The 20,507-nt window shown below is 35.1% G+C and overlaps 1 protein-coding gene across 1 annotated transcript in view; it reads right to left on the reverse strand.

The window, feature by feature from the left end:
* Cdk6 (cyclin dependent kinase 6) overlaps positions 1-20,464 on the reverse strand; it is a 205,291-nt gene extending 184,827 nt beyond the window's left edge. Inside the window, exon 1 of the mRNA XM_015506732.2 lies at positions 20,231-20,464. Within this exon, the coding sequence (XP_015362218.1) occupies positions 20,231-20,463 (233 nt within the window). The 5' untranslated portion in view covers position 20,464. The remainder of the gene's footprint in view (positions 1-20,230) is intronic.
* Between the last annotated feature and the right edge of the window lie 43 nt (positions 20,465-20,507).

Genomic DNA, 20,507 nt, shown 5'->3' on the forward strand with positions numbered 1-20,507 from the left:
CTAGTATAGTAGGTTCTTAACATGCTCAAATTCAATCCCCAGTCCCTAAATAAATAAGTAAATAAATAAAGTATTTAATACCTGCCAGAACTGAGCAATTATACCTCTAGTATTCAGTAACAGAAGGAAAAAAATTTCTATCTCAAATAATTCAGCATGATTTTGTCAGCAGTTTATACATATTTTATATGCATTTAATTTTCCAAATAGACCTTAACAAAAAAAAGTGAAATCCAAATGATCTTTGCATGACTTAAAACACTTGTAGGATTAAAATACATATAAATAAAATAAAATAGGGAAAATAACACCCTAGAGTCAAGACTTGTGGTCCAGTCCTGACTCTGCCACCAGATAGATGAACTCGAGCAAGTCATTTAAATTCTCTGAAATCTATTTCTTTATCTGCAAGATGGAAACCGTAATCCAGTTACCTTTTCTGTTGCTGTGAGAACAGCACCTCAATAAACAATTGCCATGAAAAAAAAAGAATGTCACATCAATTAATTATTTTTTTAAAAAAATGCATTCTATGAATTTCACTAGAAACAACTTCACTGGGGTTTGAATGAATCTCTGTCACTTATTTTAGGAGCAATGCAAGAAGATACACCTGGGAACAGTACTAGTAAGACTGAATTCACTAGTACTGGGCAATGTAAATGCATACTTTTTAAAAAGGCAATTTTATATGAGAGATATCACAAAAATACTTCTTTAGGGAAAAAGAAAGTTTTAAGTGACATAAAGAATCAGTACCTAGTAATTTCCTACGAAATCCCCTTTATTCAAAATTAATGCAATCTTTACTCAATCATTAGCATTTAATTTCTAAGTCATAACAAGCATTACTTACTACAATATTTTATTCATCATATATTATTCATATATTATTATATAAATAAGCCTTGTAAACTAGCCTGGGATTCACCTATAATTACACTATTGTTTCTACTAGAAATCGGGAGTCTCCTAACCTCCATATATAATGGGCATTTTGGGCAATCATCTTTTCAGTCCCTTTACCGTCCTTAAACACTTCGATGACACAGATGTGAAAAGATTTACACTCTGTCTACTGTGTGTAAAAGCAAAAATTCCTTCTGACCCTTCACTCTCGGCTGCAGATTAGAGAGGTTTCTAGTACAAAAATCTTGAGATTATATGTGGGAATAATACTAGTACCTGAAGATTGCAAAGTATTCAAGATGACAATGTACCTCTATCAAACATTTATCGGATAGTTCCTATGTCCATGGTGCCTGCGCCTGGCAGCCACTACATGACACAGGGTCATGCCTATCAGGGGGAAAAAACTAGGCAGACCTCACAGATTTCTTCTGGAGTTAATCATTTTATCAAATAGTTTGACAAAGACGCAAAAAAAAAAAATCGGCATTTTAACAGGACTTTGTCAAGTATTAGGAACAAACTACCCGCTTCAAATCACTAATTTTGAGAGGGTACACCAAGGAGGAGAAGAAGAGGCAATTAGGTCACTACATATTTACCTAGTATAAAGCACCTGGCTTCAGAAACATCACTTAGTACAAGTGTGGAAACTGAAGCTTAGAGGTAAGGAGCAAGCACACTGTGGCCAAGCTGTAGCACATAGTAGAAGTAGAAGGCAAATCCACGTTTGACTTCCACTCTGAGATAATCCACAATATTCAATGACTAATAAATAATACTGTAGTTGTTATTTCTGGGGCCCCACATGCACCCTCAAACTTTTAAATTTCCACACTCCAACTTTAAGGTGCCAGAAATAGTTCTCTTCACATGAACACTGTGTGTGTGAATTACTGAATGTGAACGTGTTCATAATTTACCCGACAGACCTTAACTCCCCGTTCAATCATTTTTAATAACATATATATGAAGTTGATGCCAACCCACAATCAACAAAATACATTCTTAATTGTCACACTAACTGGATGATCAGATTTTCTATCTTGGGAATGGAGTCCACATATGTGAGCTAATGCTTAGCACAAAAACTGCAGGCTTGTGATAGGAAGCAATATAATCCCATGCAAGCTGCATTCAAAATCCCAATTGTGGTCTGTGTAGCCATAAAATCCCTTTTAACCTCTCCCAATGGTGGCCAAGAAAGCACATGTAATTTATGATTTGGGATTTTACTTCCATGTAAAAACAGGATAATTTTTAAGGCCCTCATAGTCCTTCAGATTACATTAGGGTAGTAACCTATACCTGCCAAAATACATTTATTGGAATTACTAAGTAAATAACTATGAAAAGGAGATGGAGGTGAAAATCAGGGTTGGGAGGAAAAAAAGAACCAGTTCAATATAATATTGCTTGTCTTAAAAAAAAAAACAACCCACCAAAGCTTTCTTCATTCAAGCAGTTGGTTTTGTTCCCTAACTGCTCCCACTACATATCTAAGTGCAGTGAGTACATTCCCAACTCCTCCTGCCAAGTTAAAATGAAAACGTTCTCAGTCTAGAAATGATTGAGGTGGTTTTCTTTAATCAAATTAGAGCAGCCAAATGTTCCTTTCAAAGGTAACTGTCTACTCTGCAGCTGTATGCAAACTACCACATCAAATGTGAGGGGAAAAAATAGCGATAGAATTGTGTCCTTACAGTACAGTGCTAGCTGCAGAGATGGAGAAACAAAAGCATCAGTACAGCTAAGAATTACATTCACAGCAAGCTTCCAGAAATATGCTGACTTCACAAACTCTGAACAATGTACTGAAACTTCCAGTATATAATTAGCTATTTTGGGGAGGGGAGAATGTAGGGGGGAAATTCCCCCGTAAAAACAGTTAGGCAGCAATAGATACCTTGAGTCATTTACCCTAGCGACTGAAGCTTCAATGAGAAACATTAAAAGACTGGTTGAGACTTCACAGAAAAAAAAAAAAATCTCATAGACTTTGCTTTTTCATTTCCTGTCTCCATCAAAAACACACCACAGTGAGTAAACTTGAGTATCCAACAAGCTTCAATTAAGTATGGAATGATTCATTTGCATGAAGAATTTATTCTTTTAAATCATCAGACATGGGAAATCCATGCAAAGAATTAATTTATAGTGGGCTTACTTTTCCAGTTTGTTTCCCTCAAGAAAAATCAGTTGGCTAACATTCTCAATATGATGTCAAATCAGATTCTGCATGTTACAGTTTATACCAGCTGTTGTCTTTAGGGATGGTATATTAACAGTATGAAAGGCTAGCACAGGACAATGAATTCAGATAGCCAGGTGCATGTAAAGAATGAGAATGTACTTTCTCTTTATAGCCCCTTTCAAGAAGATTCTACTGTTCCCCAAACTAAATAATGCGGAGTAAACAGGGCAAAAATGTATCTTGCATGATCCCCATATTTCTCCAGAGCACATGTTCTTAAACTTTTTTTTCCCTGAAGAAATCTGCAGACTATTTCCTTCCTTTACACTTTTTTTGACATACCCCAATTTAAGGACTGCCACATTAAAAAAAAAAAAATTTTCCTGCAGGTAATAAGCAATTCACATCCTTCTGCTCCCACCAGGAAAGCAAAATTAATTGCAAAATAGCAGCCTCATCAAAAATATTTACCTCCAATCTTTCTAGGATACCGATTAAGTCAAAGAAATAAACTTATAACTCAAAAAAGAAAGGTATCATCAGAATGAAAGGAAAAAAAAGACAAGGAGTTAGTAAATTCTCTGCATATATGAAAACAAACATCAGCAAGTTGATGGTGGGAAGTCACCAAAAGGGAATCACCAAAGGGGAGAACATATCGTCAGATGTATTCCAAAAATATCTACTGATAGGTATTTTTTATCTCCTCATTTCAACATCATTATTTTTTGCTCATCTTAGTGTATTGTATCTGTGTATGTAATTTTTTATAAATCGTGAGTGTCTGTGGCATGCTGAAATATTTTTATTGAAGGGAATCCAATACCATGGAACAAGCTGTGGAGGAAGAAGGAGATGGGCCAAGAGTTAGCAGGTGCAATGGGAAAGAGAAGGAGGAAGTGCAGGCTACACAGGAGAGTCAGTTGTAGGTCTGATATAGGATAACTGAGCTGGTTAACAGCCCCACTGCCAGCCCCATACCCGGCACTTTGGAGTAAAACCTTTCTTACTGTGGCATTTGGAAGTTCTACATCGAGATTAGCTAAATTTCCCACTCACCCAAAAGTGAAGCCTACAAAGTCTATTGCCATACCAAGTTCCCTACTCCAAACAAGCTTCCCAGAAATCTTACTCAGAAATGAGAGGTAGCAGGGAGGAAAAGGTCTATTTAACAGCCACATCAGATACTCATTATAAGAACTAATGGATGTACAAGGCAGGAAGAAAGCAAGAGAGTCAAGACTTCTCATCTAGAACTAGAATCTGGGTAAATATATGAAACAATTGCTTTCGCATGTTGACTTCAGGCAGTGTAGGACTGTAATACCTGGGATAGGGAAAACAAATTAGCTGAACCCCAACTTTCTCCTTGAAGGCAATTTCTAGAACACAGGCATGGGGAGGAGGAACTCAAACAGAGGTCCACAGCCTCACTGAGTTGAGTAGATGGAGATAAGATTTGAAAAGAAAAGGAGGCTAAAGTGGCTAAAAATTCATGGAACAGAATACTGAAAGTTATAATAAAAGCTTCAAAAATCTATATAGAATCTATTAAGATCTGGGCTGAATATCAAACTGTGCATGTGGAACTGTATGAGGGCATGTGAAGAAGAGTTTTTGAAGCAAGATCACTAAGGAGTTGTGAGTTTACCAATTCCTAGAGTTCACAGAGAATTTTTCAAGTTCTTACCAAAGAGGAAAAACCACAAAAGAATAACGTTAGTGAGGCTAAGCTAGTCTTTAAACAGGACACTACATCTTTTCCTTAACAACACCACCACACTAAAAATAAGCCTTGGTCCTATTAAACTAAACCACCAGTAATCTTAATGCCTACCAGAACAAAATTTAGCATTCTCTAAAGGAATAGAACAAAATCCAGCAATTAACAATGTAATATTCACAATGCATGGCATTCAATAAAAACTTACCAGATATGCAGGCATATAGGAAAGTCTAGCTCATAAGCAGAAGAAAAATCAGTCAATAGATATAGACTCAGAAATGACAGTTTATGGAACAGCAAAGACATTAAAGCAATTATTACAAATATTACAAATATGTTCAAAGACTTAAAGGAAAACATGAACAGAATGAGGAGAAAAATGAGGAATATAAAAAAACAAACAAACAAAACAACTAATAAGACAGACTATATGCTGGACCACAGCAACTCTTACTAAATTTTAAAAGGACTAAAATCATATAGAGTTTTCTCTAATTACTACAGAATTTAATTAGATAGGTATCTGAAAAATCCCCTATGTGTTCAGAAATTTAAAAATCCAAAGGTCAAAGAAGAAATAGGTTTAAAAAGGCTTAAGAGATTTTAAATGACTAGAAATGGAACCATAACATATTCAAAATTTGTGGGAAATCAATGAAAACCATAAGTGCTTATATTTGAAGACTCATACTTTTATTTTAATAAACTAAAAATAAAATTAAACCCCAAGTAAGTATGAAAAGAATATAAAGATAAAAGTAAATGTCAATAAAAGAGATACCAAACAATAGAGGAAATTAATGAACTCATGCTGGTGTAATGGCACTAAAATTGATAAATCTCTATTTGTATTAACAAAGAAAAAAGCGGAAACATACAAATTTCAATATCAGGATTGAAAGAGGGGACTATAAACATTAAAAAGATGAGAATAAGAATAAGGAATTTATATCACTAGACTAAAAAACCTGGATGATAGACATAGTCTCCTTGAGAAATATAAATTATAAAATGTGATTCATCCTATAGGGACCCATATCCATTAAGGAAATAAAATTCATAGTTAAAAACTTTCTCATAATGAATATGCTAAGCCCAAAATGACTTCACTGGTAAACGTTATGAAACATATAAGAAAGAAATAATAACAACCCCACACAAATCTTTCAGAAAATAAAGGAGGTGGAAATACTTTTCCATTCATTTATGAGGTCAGCATTATCTCCAAGTCAAAATCTGAGATATTAAGGAAAAAGAAAATTATAGATCAAGATCCTATATGTACATATATGCAAAAATACTTTAGCAAAATTTTAGCAATATATGTAAATATACATCCTAACCAAGCGAGCTTGGCTTAACTTTCAAAATTCAGATGGTGTACTTTACCTCATACTAACAGAGTAAAAGAAAGACCATAAAACCAATTTGATGTTGCCGATAAAAATATTGACAAAATTCAAAACTCAATCATGGTAAAACTTTCAGCAAATTAGGAATATGAGGGAACTCAACCAACATAAAGTATGCCTAGGAAAACCTAAAGTCTCAAGGGCAAAGACAGTGCTTTCTCATTATTGGAAACAAGGCCAATAAATCTGCTTTTGCCACGTTTTCAACACCGCAAAAGAGGAAAAAAAATAAAAGACATACATCTAGGGGAAAAAAAGACAATTATTTATTCTTATGTGATGATATATGTAAAAATACTAAAACATGTAAAAAAAAGCTACATGACTAATAAATGAATTTTTCAGATACAACATACAAGATCAATATACAAAAAATAATTAAATATCTATGTAGTAGCAATGGACACTTGGACATTGAAATTAAAAAGAGAAACCAGTTTCAATTACATTAGCATAATAAAACATGAAATGCATAGGGAAACATTTATTTTTTACACTAAAAGTTACCAAACAATGAACAAAATTAAAGACCTAAATAAATGGGAGATACATACCATATCCATGATCAGAAGTCTCAACAGTATCAATATCGACGTCTCCCAATCAAAATCTCGGACTTTTTATACTAATTTACAAGTTGATTCTAAAATTCATAGGGAAATGCAAAGGAACAAGAACATTCAAAACAATTTTGAAAAAGAAGAATAAAGTTGAAGAACTTACACTACACCTGATTTCAAGGCCTACTATAAAATTATAGTAATCAAAATGTCACGACATTGGCTAGAGGACAAATCACAGATCAATAAAACAGAGCAGTATTCAAAAACAGACCCAAATTTATATGGTCAACTGATTTCTGACAAAGCTGCCAAGGAAATTCAAATGAGGAAAAGATTGTCTTTCAACAAAATGATACTGGAACGACTCAATATCTATTTAGGAAAAAGAACCTCAGTGGTTAACCCAGGCCATGCAAAGAACTTGAGTATTTTACACTCTCAACATGAAAGCAAAAACTATAACATTCCAGAAGAAAACAGGAAAAATTCTATGTGCTTTTGGGGGTAAACAAAGATCTCTTAGGACACACACACACACAAAAAGCACAAACTAAATAATATTTTGATTAAATTAAAATCATCTCTTTGGGATATGCCACTAAGAAAAATGAAGGTAAGCCAAAGACCTAGGGAAAATATTTACAAATATAACCTACAAAACACTTATAACCTACAAAACACTTCTCTAGAATATATTAAAAAAACTTTTAGAATACAGTAACTTGGTTATTAAAAATGATCAAAATATTTAGATTAATACTTCCCCAAAGAAGGTATTAGAATGGCTAATGAAAAAGTGTTCAACAAAATTAGTCATCAGGTAAATGCAAATTAAAACCACACTGTGAAATCAATTCACAAATGAAGAAGACACAATACCAAGGATTGAAGAGGATGAAAGTCAAATGGAACCTTCATACATTGCTAGTGGTAATGTATAACTAGTTTGGAAAACACATTTGCCATACCTGTCAGTAACCCACTTTTAAGTATTTACCTTGGAAATGAAAGCATATGTCATATCAATGCAAAAACCTATACATGAATATTCATAACAGCATTATTTATAACAGCACCAAACTGGAAACACATCAGCATGTAGAGAAATAAACAAACTATGGTAAATCCATAAGATAGGAAAGAATCAACTACTTATATAGTCAACAACATGAATGAATCAACAATATTATCTGTAAAAGCCAGAAAAAAAACAACCCACAACACTGCTTGATACTATGTATATGAAGCTCTAGAAAGTACAAATCTAAACGATTACAACAGAGAGATTAGGTTGTTAGGAGTTTAGGTAGGGAAGACAACTGACTGAAGGACCTCTTGGGATAATGAGTATATTTTAGATCTTAATTGTGGTGGTGGTTATATGGATGTATAAATTTGCCAAAATTCATAAATCTTATATAATTAAAATGAATGCATTGTACTGTTTATATATTGTATGTCAACAAACTCAACTTAGACGAAACACTACATAAAACCAGAATAGGATGCTTAAAAAAGAAAAAAAAAAAGGCAGAGAAAAACAACATAAAAGATGCTTTTAAGTCAAAAAACAATTGCCAAAAGAGTGAATTCTAGAGACATGTGGAAAATAATATATAAATTTCTTTAGTACACAGAGAAAAAAGTCAAATAAAATAAATTAATTAGAAAATAGAGGAAAAGAATAAGTTAGAGAATAATGACCTAAAAGATGAATCTTTTAGAAACACAGCAATCCCAACTGGAAGACAGTATCTGACTAATAGGAGAACTTCAGAAAGAGAACAGAACAGAGAGAAAGAAGCTATTTTTACAAGTAAAATGAAGCCATCTGCACTTAGGAATATTTCACAGAATGCCCAACAGAGTGAATAGAACAAAACAAAACATCGAACCTAGACAGTATTTCTGAAAAACATAGACTAGGAAAAGGCAAACAGGACAAGGAAAAAAAAAAAGGCAATTATAAACTCCAGGAAAAACAATGGTACAAGAAAATCATGGCACGAATAAGTACACTAAAATAGGGCATAATTTTAAACAAGTGATGAAGAATAAAAAAATAAAATATTTATATTTAAGAAAGAAGGACTCCATAAGCCTCATAGGGTTGTTTTTTTGTTTTTGTTTTTATTTTTTTTGGTAGCGTCGGTCAGGAAAGAAATGTAAAACCAACTATTTGATCCAGCACTGAATTCTATAGTTAGAATAATGTAAGCACTGTTTACTAGCATTTGGTTTCAAAGAGTCAACCTTTAAATAAAGCAGGGAAGGTTCTGCTATGGTTGTTGAACAGAATGCAAATATTTAACAACTTCAGCAAATTAGCTAAAGACATTGTGCTGTTAACGAAAAGACAAAGGTGGAGGAAAGGTTAAGAAGATAAAATATGCTCCTCTTACTAAATCAGGAGATACTGTCCAAGAAAAGAACATAAAACTGATGTTTAGGAATGCTTTTAAAATTATTATATGAAATAAAGACATCCAAAAAAGCAAAAGGTGAAGGAAATGAATAATGAGCTAAATTCTCATCTTTGTGAGTAGAAAGTAAATAGATATTGTATGAAATTTAAATATCATGAAACAGAGTATAGCATGTTATCTAGATTTATAGAGGTAACTACCAGCAGGACTAAAAACAGTCAAAAGAAGTTGAGTACTGGAAATAGAGGTAGTCAGGGCACAAATCTTGCTTTTTAAAAATTATCAGTTGCTTTGTATTGATCAACAAGTATTAATGTCATGATTACAAAAAATGCTGAGGGTAGTGGTGGTACAAATTCTGTAACATTCCCTCCATTATGGTATGGTGTTTGTCCCCTCCCCTTGAATTTTTGGGGCTTTGAACTTACTTGAAACCAACAAAATGTGACACAGGTTAACACTCCTTGTTTCCTAATATGCTGACTTTTGAAGCCATGAGCTGCTACCTGGTAAATACAAGTGCTCTGAAGTTTTTGATGCTGAAAGGAAGCCCAGGCCAAGTGTACATGCACTGGTCAAGAGCTCCAGTGCAGGTTCTGTCCTACATCTATCAATCATGAGACTCAAGATTGAAAACACCTGTAGATCAATCACATTCTCAGATGTTGAGTCATTTCCAGCTTAAAAATCCACACACATCTTGGAGAGAGATACACCATTCTCACTGTGTACTGTCTGAATTCCCCAGTTACTACAACCATGAACATAAGAAAGTCATTGTTTTAAACCTCTAAATTTGGGGGTGACATTATATAGCAATATTAACCAGAACAGTTACTTCAACAGAAAAATTTAATTAAAAAAAAACTGCAAATAACTCTCCTTCCCTGCAAACTTTGGTACTGTACTCTAGGAACCACATCCTTGCTAAGTATCTGACAATTGACTGGGAACACCACACATTTTTCTTTTCTAGTCTATTGTTCCTTCTTTCCCTCCCTTCCTTCCTTCTTCCATAGGTGTGTGTGTGTATTATATATTCACATATGTATAATATATATATATATATATATACACACACACACACACATTATAGCTAGTCACGACCAAGTGATGTCACAACCCATTAGATAATCAGAGAAGGAATGGCAACACAAAATAGGAGTACTGAGTCAAGATTCATCGTGGGACTGGCCACTTGAGCCTCACTACTTGTGAGGAAAGCTATAGACATTTTTACAAAGGTTTATAATTTATGTTAAACCCTTTAGTGGAATGTATGTCAATATTTTTAAATGAATCCACAGCCCAGAGAATCTGAAACCATATCCTCAAATTTCCCGCAAAATATCTAAATCAAATCTGCAAAAATTGATCTGGCCACCTAAAATATCATTAAATATCACTAATATTACTGATATAAAAAACTATTTTCATAATTTAATGAAAAGAGTATTGGAAAAAATAGCTTAGAAGGGATCTCTCTCAGGGTCCAATCTACTTGTTAATCTTCATGTTATTAAAATAACTCGTGTCAAAATTCAATTCACTACATAATTATTATTAAAACACTTTCAATGTGTGGATAGAGAAATAAAGACATCTGCTAAATTTTGGTGTTAATTTACATTTTGATTGCTGAAAAAAATTACCATAAAAAGAAAAGTGATCAGTTACATTTATTCAGTTGACTTCTTAAAGATACTTATCCAACTACATGCCAAGTACTGTTCTAGATACCAAAAACACATCCGTGAATAAAACAGACAAAAATCCCTGCCTTGAAGAAGATTCTACTCTAATTGGAAGCAGACATTCATTATTAATTCATGAAAATAAATATTTGAGTGGGCAAAGTAAAGATGATTAAAATAAAGTTCCCAAGAAAAACTGTGCCATTTATCATAATGGTATTCTAAGAATGATACTCTGAATTTATTCATTCAAGAACACTGGCTTTAGGGCCTTCTAAATACTCTAGAATTTTCACCTCTTTTCAGATCACCAGGTTTCAGATGTTGAAGTCTACCAAGAAACTTCAGACCTACTTGCTATCTCAGATTCTCTCACCTCTACCTCAACTTAGCTCATCTTCTCCTATTCCAAGTACATGAATGTGCTTGCTGTCTTTTCTGAGACATGGATATATCCTAAACCAGTCTCTATTTGCCTAATGATGAATCATCTCTTTATTTCATCAACTAAAGTAAAAAAATAAAAATAAAACCCTATGCTGTCTTTCATAAACAAAGATGCTTCTCTCTCTCTCTCTCTCTTTTAATGCATTTTATTTAGAGACAGTGTCTTGCCTTACCGAGTTGCTTAGGACCTTGCTGAGTTGCTGAGGCTGCCTTTGAACTCGGGGTCCTCCTGTCTCATTCTCCAGAACCACTGGTATTACTGGCATGTGCCACTGTCCAGGGCCAGCTTTATTTATTTATTTTTTTGTGTGGAACCCAGGGCCTTGTGCATGTGAGGCAAGCACTCTACCAACTGAGCTATATCCCCAGCCCCAAGATATTTCTCTTGATCCATCTCAAAAGCCTGTGTTTCTAGGACTAGAATTGATATCATTGATTCAACCACATTCATGGTTCATGAGATCAAACCCATCACTTTCAGTCAGCCAACAATTTAGAAGTGGAGTAGGGGTGGGAGTTGTAGCTCAGCATAGAGCACTTGCCCCTCAGGTGGGAGGCACTGGGTTCAATTCTTATCACTGCATATAAATAAGTAAATAAAATAAAGATCCATCAACAACTAAAAAATATATTTTTTTAAAAAAGTAGAGAGTAATGCCTCTGAAAAAGGCTTTTACCCCTTGCAAAACTAGCTGGTATATCTGAGAATCCAGCTAACATCAGTTACAGTAGAAAAATCTAGTAGTTTATTGAAAAACCACTGATTAAATCTCATAGGTTTAAAATCATTTGTAATGACTATTGGAATGTCACAACTTTTCTTATGTGCCTTTTTTTTTTTTTTTGGTACTGGGGATTGAACTCAAGGACACTTTACAACTGAGCTATATCTCAATTCTTTTTATTTTTTATTTTGAAGTAGCTGCTAAATTGTCAAGGCTCGTCTTGAACTTGTGATCCTCATGCCTCAGCCTCTAGTCACTGGGATTACAGGTAAGCACCACAGCATCTCACTTGTTTGTGTCTTTGTGTCCAAAAAAAAAAAAAAGGTGTTATTTAGAAGAACCTGTGCTCTACAGGTTCCCTGAAGGAAATAATTTACATGGACTTCATAATTAGCTTTAGGGTCCCTTCTAAATGTGTCTCTTTGCCAAATCTGTCTCTTGGTTTTTCATGGCTCAACAAGAAAATACCCTGTTTTTACTCAAGATTTTGTAATAACTTCTCTAAGTGATTCTACATGGTTGGAATGTTTACTACATCATCTAAAACTCCCAACTTGGAACTACTCAGATAATCTCTTGGTTTCCACTAAAAACGTTTTTACATATATTGGTCAAAGCCAAAGCCCTAAAGGTTAAAAGTCTGAGCTTGAGATGCAGTCTTTTTTTTTCCTTGTTCTGTTGTTGAATAAATATAAATATCAATGCTCCCAAATTCATACTTTTATGCCTTCTAAAAATAAAAGCATTTTAGGAAAAGTAAGTGTTCTATTCTAACCGTTAGGAATACCTAACATAGAAATTATGAGATTACTTAGCAATGAAAGGAAGCAAAGAAGAAGAGAGGATTCACTAGAGATTAGTGCCCCTGAAAGAGAACAGCTTCCTTCCTTCAGATAGAATTTCTTAGTTATTTAAACACAGTACATTTTAAATGTCATAAAAACAGACATACCATAAGAATAGCCTCAGAAAATAGAGAAATTCCTATGTGTGGCACAAAAATGAGTAATTCCGTTTGAGATTTTGACCTTAAAAAAAGAGAGAGAAAGAACAAGCAAAGACTCCAACTTGTCTTTGAGTTATTTTGGACAGTGAAATAAAAAAGAAATCATGCTCCTGTGTGTTCTCAGGAGCATCTGGTTCACAACTCCTCCCACACACAAAAAAAAATTCATTAATGAATACGATGCAGCATTAAGTAAACCTGACACCAATTTCCAATACCATGATGAAAGGTTATATTTTACTATAATAAGTATAAATTCAATACATCTTTTCAGAAATACCTAACTCCATTCATACTTTTACATGAGTTGGGGGGAAAGAAAATACATACTAACTGTTAATAATAGAGATATTGTTATACTCCAGTTTCCTTAAGAAAATTACATTAAACTCCTGGAGGGGAGGAATTGGCTTTTTAAATAGTTCCTTGCATTTGTATATTATTTGATCTTCGTTTTCATAATTTCATCTGATCAAAATAACCCACTAAGGTCCAAGCGTAGGAATAATTCCTTTTTTACTGTGGAGAAATGGAAGTCAACAGTCATTAGGAATTGAACCAAGACCACACAGCTAATAAGTAGAGTCAGAATACAATCAAAGTTTCCTGATTCCTAGTCTACCAGTAGGTACACTTTTTAAAATTGTTATTATGAGCCAGGTCCAGTGGTGCACTCCTGTAACTCCCGCTGCTCGGGACACTGAGGCAGAAGGATTTCAAGTTCAAAGCCAGCCTCAACAAAAAAAGCAAGGCACTATGCAACTCAGTGAGAACCTGTATCTAAATAAAATACAAAATAGGGCTGGGGATGTGGCTCAGTGGTAAAGTGCGCCTGAGTTCAATCCCCAGTAACTCCCACCCCCGAAAATTATTATAATGAAAAAATTTTAAACATATACAAATTACAGACTTCCTAACCTTTTTGTTGGACAGACATTTCAATATGCAGATACTTTTGTGATAATTACCTTAATTTAACAAAGAATCAAATATAATAGATGCTCAATAAATACTTGTTGAATGCTAGAAACTCCATGTTTTCAGACATCATTATCCATTTTTGACTAAAAAAGTTAAATTCTGAATTCCTAAATACACTCATTTTTCCATTCACAAATATTTATTTTGGGCTACAAAATGCCAAGCACCATGCTAAGTGTTTGAGATACAATAACCAACAACACAATACAATTTCTTCTTCCAGAAACTTTGCAGTCAATTGTTCTGCATGTGTATCTCATGCACATTTGCACACACACACCAGCCATATGTGTCTTGAGGAACTGGAATTAGTTCAAGATGGAGGAACAGTTCTTAGCTAAACCTACTGATATGTCAAGGTGAAATCCAAATTCTCTTGACATAAATTATGTGGAGAAGTAGATGACAAGGTCTGAAGGGAATCCAGAATCATCACCTTTGGGAAATTATTAAGATGATTTACCTAATTCTGCTCTAACAGTTTTTTCTACTACAGAAAGTCAAAGAAATTTAAATTAATGGGAAAAGACAAATGTAAAAAAAATTCAAGCAATTAATTAAAATGTATTTATAATATCTTACATTCCTACATTTAAACATTTTTCAAGGCATTTTCAATTTTTACTGAATATGTGCTCACTTCCTAAAGTTAATATCTTCTTCACAGAATATAAATTCAGTTCATCTGCAAAGCTAACTATGAGAATAAACTACTTAAACTCCAAAACTCACTTTGACATAAACTATATACATTTTATATATATATATAATATATATATATATATATATATTGCAGTTAAACAAAAATGAAACTTTATTTTTTTCAGTATTGTTAAAATCATTTCCCAGGAAACCTATAAGTGTAATCCAATACACAGATCTGTTCTCCCTCTTTGTTTGACACTCCTTAATATCAACATTCTTTCATGTAATGGAAATAACCCATATGGTTCCCTCCTTAATAACTGGACCCTTTTTTATGATTTCACTCATTTGCTATTCATTCATTTTATTGCCAATGGATGAACAAGATCTCAAGACACTTCCTGCTTAGAGGAGCTTACAACAGGGGTGTGAAAGGGCAGCGAGTCAGAGAAAGGTAATCATGAGGGAAGGGGATTAATACTATATTTTACATAACAGATTTTATACAAAAGAGCATATATATACTAAGTGCCACCAAGGAAGTCCAAAGTTGACAGGTTCAAAGGAAGCAGAAACATCATCCAAATGGAGGCACCCAAGAATGCACTACAAGGTGGCATAAAACTTTGGCCCTGAAGGATAGGTAGCATTTCAATAGGTGGAAACAGTGGTGCAGGAAGGGGCTTCAAGTGCGATCCAAATGAAAATCATAGAGGTTAAGTGTAAGGCAAGAAGGACATTTGGGGACATGGAGGAATCTGTTTGACTATAGGGTACACAAAGAACACAAGAAAATACCAAAACAAATGCTAGTATTAAAGACAAAAATGGTTAGTCGGGAAAAGTTTAAGGCTTTAAACTTCTAAGGCTTTAGTTTCCTATCTGTAACATGAAAGGACTAAAAGATTTACCAAGTGTCTTCTAAACCCTAATATCCTTGATTTTACAATGATATAGTCTAGTACTAGGTGTTTCCTTCTTAAAACAAAATTCCCAAGGAATCATTAATAGCAAGGCATATTTTTTTTCAAAAAACAGAATAATGTACTGTTAACAAGGAGTCTATTTCTATTGTCATTTACCCAAGTCTTAAACACAGGAAAGTGTCCCAGAAGATATTCAAGTTTCTTCTGATAGACTATTTTCTCCTTGATTCCACTGAGAAATTCTAATAATTCCATGATGTTAATAGTTACATAAAAAGGATACAACTGCCAAGTAAAAATATTCAGCATTATCAAATTCCTCTGAAGAAACAAGGAATGAGAAGAACTCCATTCACTGTGAAAATGTTCATTTACTAAGCAACCTTGATAAATTGGGAAACTTCCAAGAAACTCAGAGAATGAAGGAACAAATATACTTTTAACATTAGAATTTAAAGGGAGATTTAAACTGCTTTTCCCGTTTTCACTGAAATAAAATCTAATAAAATTATTATTTACCCACAAAAATAACATTTTAATTCATGAGTCTTATGAACTAATTCACCCAAAGACCCAAAGACCTGTCTTTACTCTGAGTCAAATTATGTCATATTTCTTCTACCCTGTTAATGATGAAGTTTTTTCTAAAAAACAAACAAACAACAACAACAAAACAAAACCACAAAAAATATATTATTACTCTTTTTACACAATATATTATTGAGATACTTAAAAAAATAAATTTTGAAAAATTTCCTTGAATAATCATTGTGCTGCACAGCTTTTACTTTGTTCTTTGTTTTGTTTTAAAGCAGTGACTAAATATTCTAAGAAAGATAATTTAACATATTTAGACATTTAAATATTACAATCTAACCACTAATATGTAGTAACCTTTAGTTTCTAGAACCAATACTTGAACTTGAATCATTTGGCTGTTACACTAATAGACTTAATGTTTGAGGACAATACAGGTAGCACTTACCTGTACCTCACTTATGGCACATGATGCTATTATGTATCCATTTTGTGATGAACTTTTTATTTCTTCCAACAGGGGAAACTTGAGGAGGACAGCCAGGTGTGATTTACTCTGTGTCTTTCCAGCACCTAGACCCATGGTTTTTAAAGACAAGGTCCTTCCTAAACACTTGTTGAATAAATGGAGCTCAAATGTTCACCTATATTAGTTGCATGTCAATGCCTCTTTATATAAGTTCATTTGTATATCTGTAGGCTGAAATTTAATCTTCAAAAAGCGTTTGATTCTGATTAGGGTTAACTTGTTAACTTGCTTACTCAATCAGCAGTTTCTGGTAGCTAAATTATCACAAATATTAGTTGCTTTATAAAACTGTTTAGGTTAAACATAGCAAAACAAAGCAACTGAAATAAAGACAAGTGAAATTTTTTTAAAGAAAAAAAGAGCTTCTCATCCATTACAACGCAACTTCTACAAACATAGAGGCTTCCTCTGACTTGTTCATAGTTATACCCCCAGCTTCTGCAAGTGTCCGGCACACAGTAAGCCCTAAATAAATATTGGGTGAATAAACAGAGTGCTGATAAAACATACTATTGTTTTTATCTCTTTATATATTTTAGTTCACGATCGAAAATAGAACTCATTTGTGGAATGCAGAGGCTTCAATATAAGTTCAGACTGAAGTCTGCTTCTGGCAAAGGCTCCAGAATTAGGGACTATCAGCTATAAAATTAAGAATAAATTTACATCTCAGACACTGGCTGATCAAGCATGGACCTGGGAGACATCAAGTGCAGGTAAGCAAAAATTTCAAATCACTATCCCTGTGCATGCGCAGAGTACCAGTGCCAGCAATAACAAGTCAGTTTTTCTGGCAAATCCACCAAAATTGAATCTTAAACTTTTGGAAAAAAAAAAAAAGCTAATATGTTTATTGCATTCCTTCAAGCTTAGAGGCTTAACTATCTGTGGGAAGGGCCTATAATTATGATCAATTACTTATGACTTGAAGGCACTTAAAAAGGCATCTGCCTTTTTAAGCAACATTTAAAGAACCAAGTATAAGGCTGTAAAACTTATCCTAGGACAACAACAAATCACAGTTTTGGAGGCCAACTTTGACACTCTGCCTTGGAAGGAAAAGGACTGTTGTCACTTGTTCTTGATTTCCTGAGCCTGCCTGAAAATATATTAGCAACCTCTAAAATTCGGAATTCCTAGTCTGGCCAAGCAAGTCATTGGGGACAGTGGTTACCCCAAGGCAAAGGCGGAAGAGAAGAAACAGGAAGGAAACAAAAAGGGAATAGAGATCTGTAGCTCGTGAGAGTGACCTCATCAATAATTTCAAGTGTCACTGATTTCATAGCATATGACTGATGGCCTTTTCTGAAAAGCTTCAGGCTAAGTAGTTTCTTGGTTCCAAAGCCCATAAAGTCTGTGCTTGAATATGATTTACTCTTTAAAAAAAAAAAGGTAAATTGAGGCCTTCTTGGGAATCTGTTTAAGGGTAAGGGTCCTATTAACCTACTGGAATACAAATGCTCAGATATTCAAAGTACTTTAAAATTTATAAAGTGCTTTCACATACATTATCTCAATTTTATCCTCCCAACTCCAAGAAGTAACAGTCATCATTATCACATAACAGGTAAACATATTTTTAGAAAAATATGCCTTTATAAATACATCCTTCCAAAATTCACAATTCAGAATCCAAGTCATGGGTCAGTCAGAACTCTCTAAAAACAAAGCCACACTTAAAATTGGATAAATCACAATGGGATAGATCAGCCAAATCTACCAGCACAATAGAAAAGCAGCCTTCCTCTGTTATAAGAATGGACTGCACTTTGTAAACTATAGGAATACACAGGAATGCCTCTTTAATCGCTTTTCATGGTAGGGTGTACTTTATTTGTAGACATGATGATTGACTTTAATTGAACACTCCATAGATAACGGGCAATAAAGTGAGAACTTTGATTTTAAAATTCTAGTGGTAGAATTCATCCTTTGAGAGTGCTCCAGTGATTCCTGTGGGAAGATAACTAAGTTATAGGGAGCTAAAGGTACCCTTCTTCTTTCCCTCTAATGGCACAAAGACCACCCCCCAGAGGGTTGTTGTTGCTTTTTAACAAATATACAAAAGGTAATTATTGCTTTTACACAAATTCCATTTTCCTAAACACTCCTCCCAGTCTCATTATCTTTTGCCTCCTACCACTTGACTAGCTAAAATATAGTATAATGGGGGTCCTCTCTCTATTGCCCTTGACTACCTTATTTATGTATTTATGATTCTTTGCTGTCCTTCCCCCTGATTCTCACTGTGTGGGGAACAAAACACCACACAAATCACCCAGCCCAGGATAAGAGGAGACAAGTTAAAACCTCCCAGGGAGATTCCGTAGACACTTGGTCTCCCTAAGTCCACAGAGGGCTTGGTATTTCAAAGGTCAGACTTGGGTCTCTCCATTTTGAGGACTAATGTTAAACTGTTTGACTTTTTACAAGAATATTTAGCTGTGTTTATTTACATAATTTCATGGAGGACACACAGTAGGCATGCAGTCGCTCAACAGGATACCTAGATGGATGAGTAGACAAGAAGATCCCAGGATCTCCTTTCTCCAACACACTGAAGGTAAAGAGCTGAAAAAGGTAAAATCACAACCCAATTTGAAGAAGCTTCTGTCCACTTCTTTTCGACTTGAAGCTATGAAGCTATGCATCTGTTTAAAAAGAAAGGGATGACACAACCACACAATGGGGAAATTCCAGGATCACTAAGAGAACACCATTATACTAAGTCCACACACTTTCTTTTAATACTGGTTACTACTCACAAGAGAGACTGTTAACTGCTGTCTTCCCACCAACTTGCAGGACCAGTCCAAGGAAAGCAAGGAATTTAAAGATACCATAACATGGACTCACATCTAACCCTTGGGAAAGGGAATCTAAGGACTGTGTCAGCCCAGAGATATGAAGTCAGACAAACAGGTAACAGTTTTTGGAAGACATTTTTAAAATGACGCTGCTTGACACTGATCATCAGCACTGAAATTCCTTAGACCATCAGAACCCACTTTTATTATGAAACTTTAACAAAAAGAAACTGGGTGTGATTGGTAAACATATTCTTGAGTTTCTTCATTTTCTTTAAAGCCGTACTTACGCTAGGCTCCACCCTTAAAGTCCAGTCCTACTAATTATCACCTGCAACCTGTTATCTTTCTCACTCATTTTCAGTTTCTCAAAAATTCTCCATGGCAGAGAAAAATATGTGGGGGCTGGCGGGGAGTGCCTCGAGTTGGTAGGTTCCACGTCCCTAAAAGGCACCCAACTCCTTCAGGACAGGCTTCGCAACTGCCCAGCAGCGGGGGAAGCCTGCGTAGGTCTCTTTTTCTGACTGGTCTTTCTGGCTGGTCAGGTCACCGGCTCTGGCAACAAAACTTACTCGGTCAGATCGACGGGTGGCCTTGGCCTTCCCCAGCCCCCCTGCCTGGAACCTTCCTAAGTCCGAGGATCCCCGGCCCGGCCTCACTAGAAGCGCTGCCCCCGACAGTGCGGGCGCTGCACCCAGCTCACCTGACCACGTTGGGGTGCTCGAAGGTCTCCAGGTGCCTCAGCACCGCCACCTCGCGGATGGTGGAGAGCGGCATGCCCTCCTCGCCCGTCTGCACCCGCACGCGCTTCAGTGCCACGAACCGGCCTCCGTTCTTCAGGTCGCGGGCTTTGAACACCTTCCCATAGGCGCCCTCCCCGATCTCCGCCACGCACTCGTACTGCTGGTCCGCGCGGCTCAGGCCGTCCTTCTCCATGTCGCCTGGACGCCTCTCGGAACGGCGCCGCTGGGGCGGGCGGG

The sequence above is a fragment of the Marmota marmota genome, unplaced genomic scaffold (genome assembly GCF_001458135.2).
Source record: "Marmota marmota marmota unplaced genomic scaffold, marMar, whole genome shotgun sequence".
NCBI classification, from domain to species: domain Eukaryota; kingdom Metazoa; phylum Chordata; class Mammalia; order Rodentia; family Sciuridae; genus Marmota; species Marmota marmota.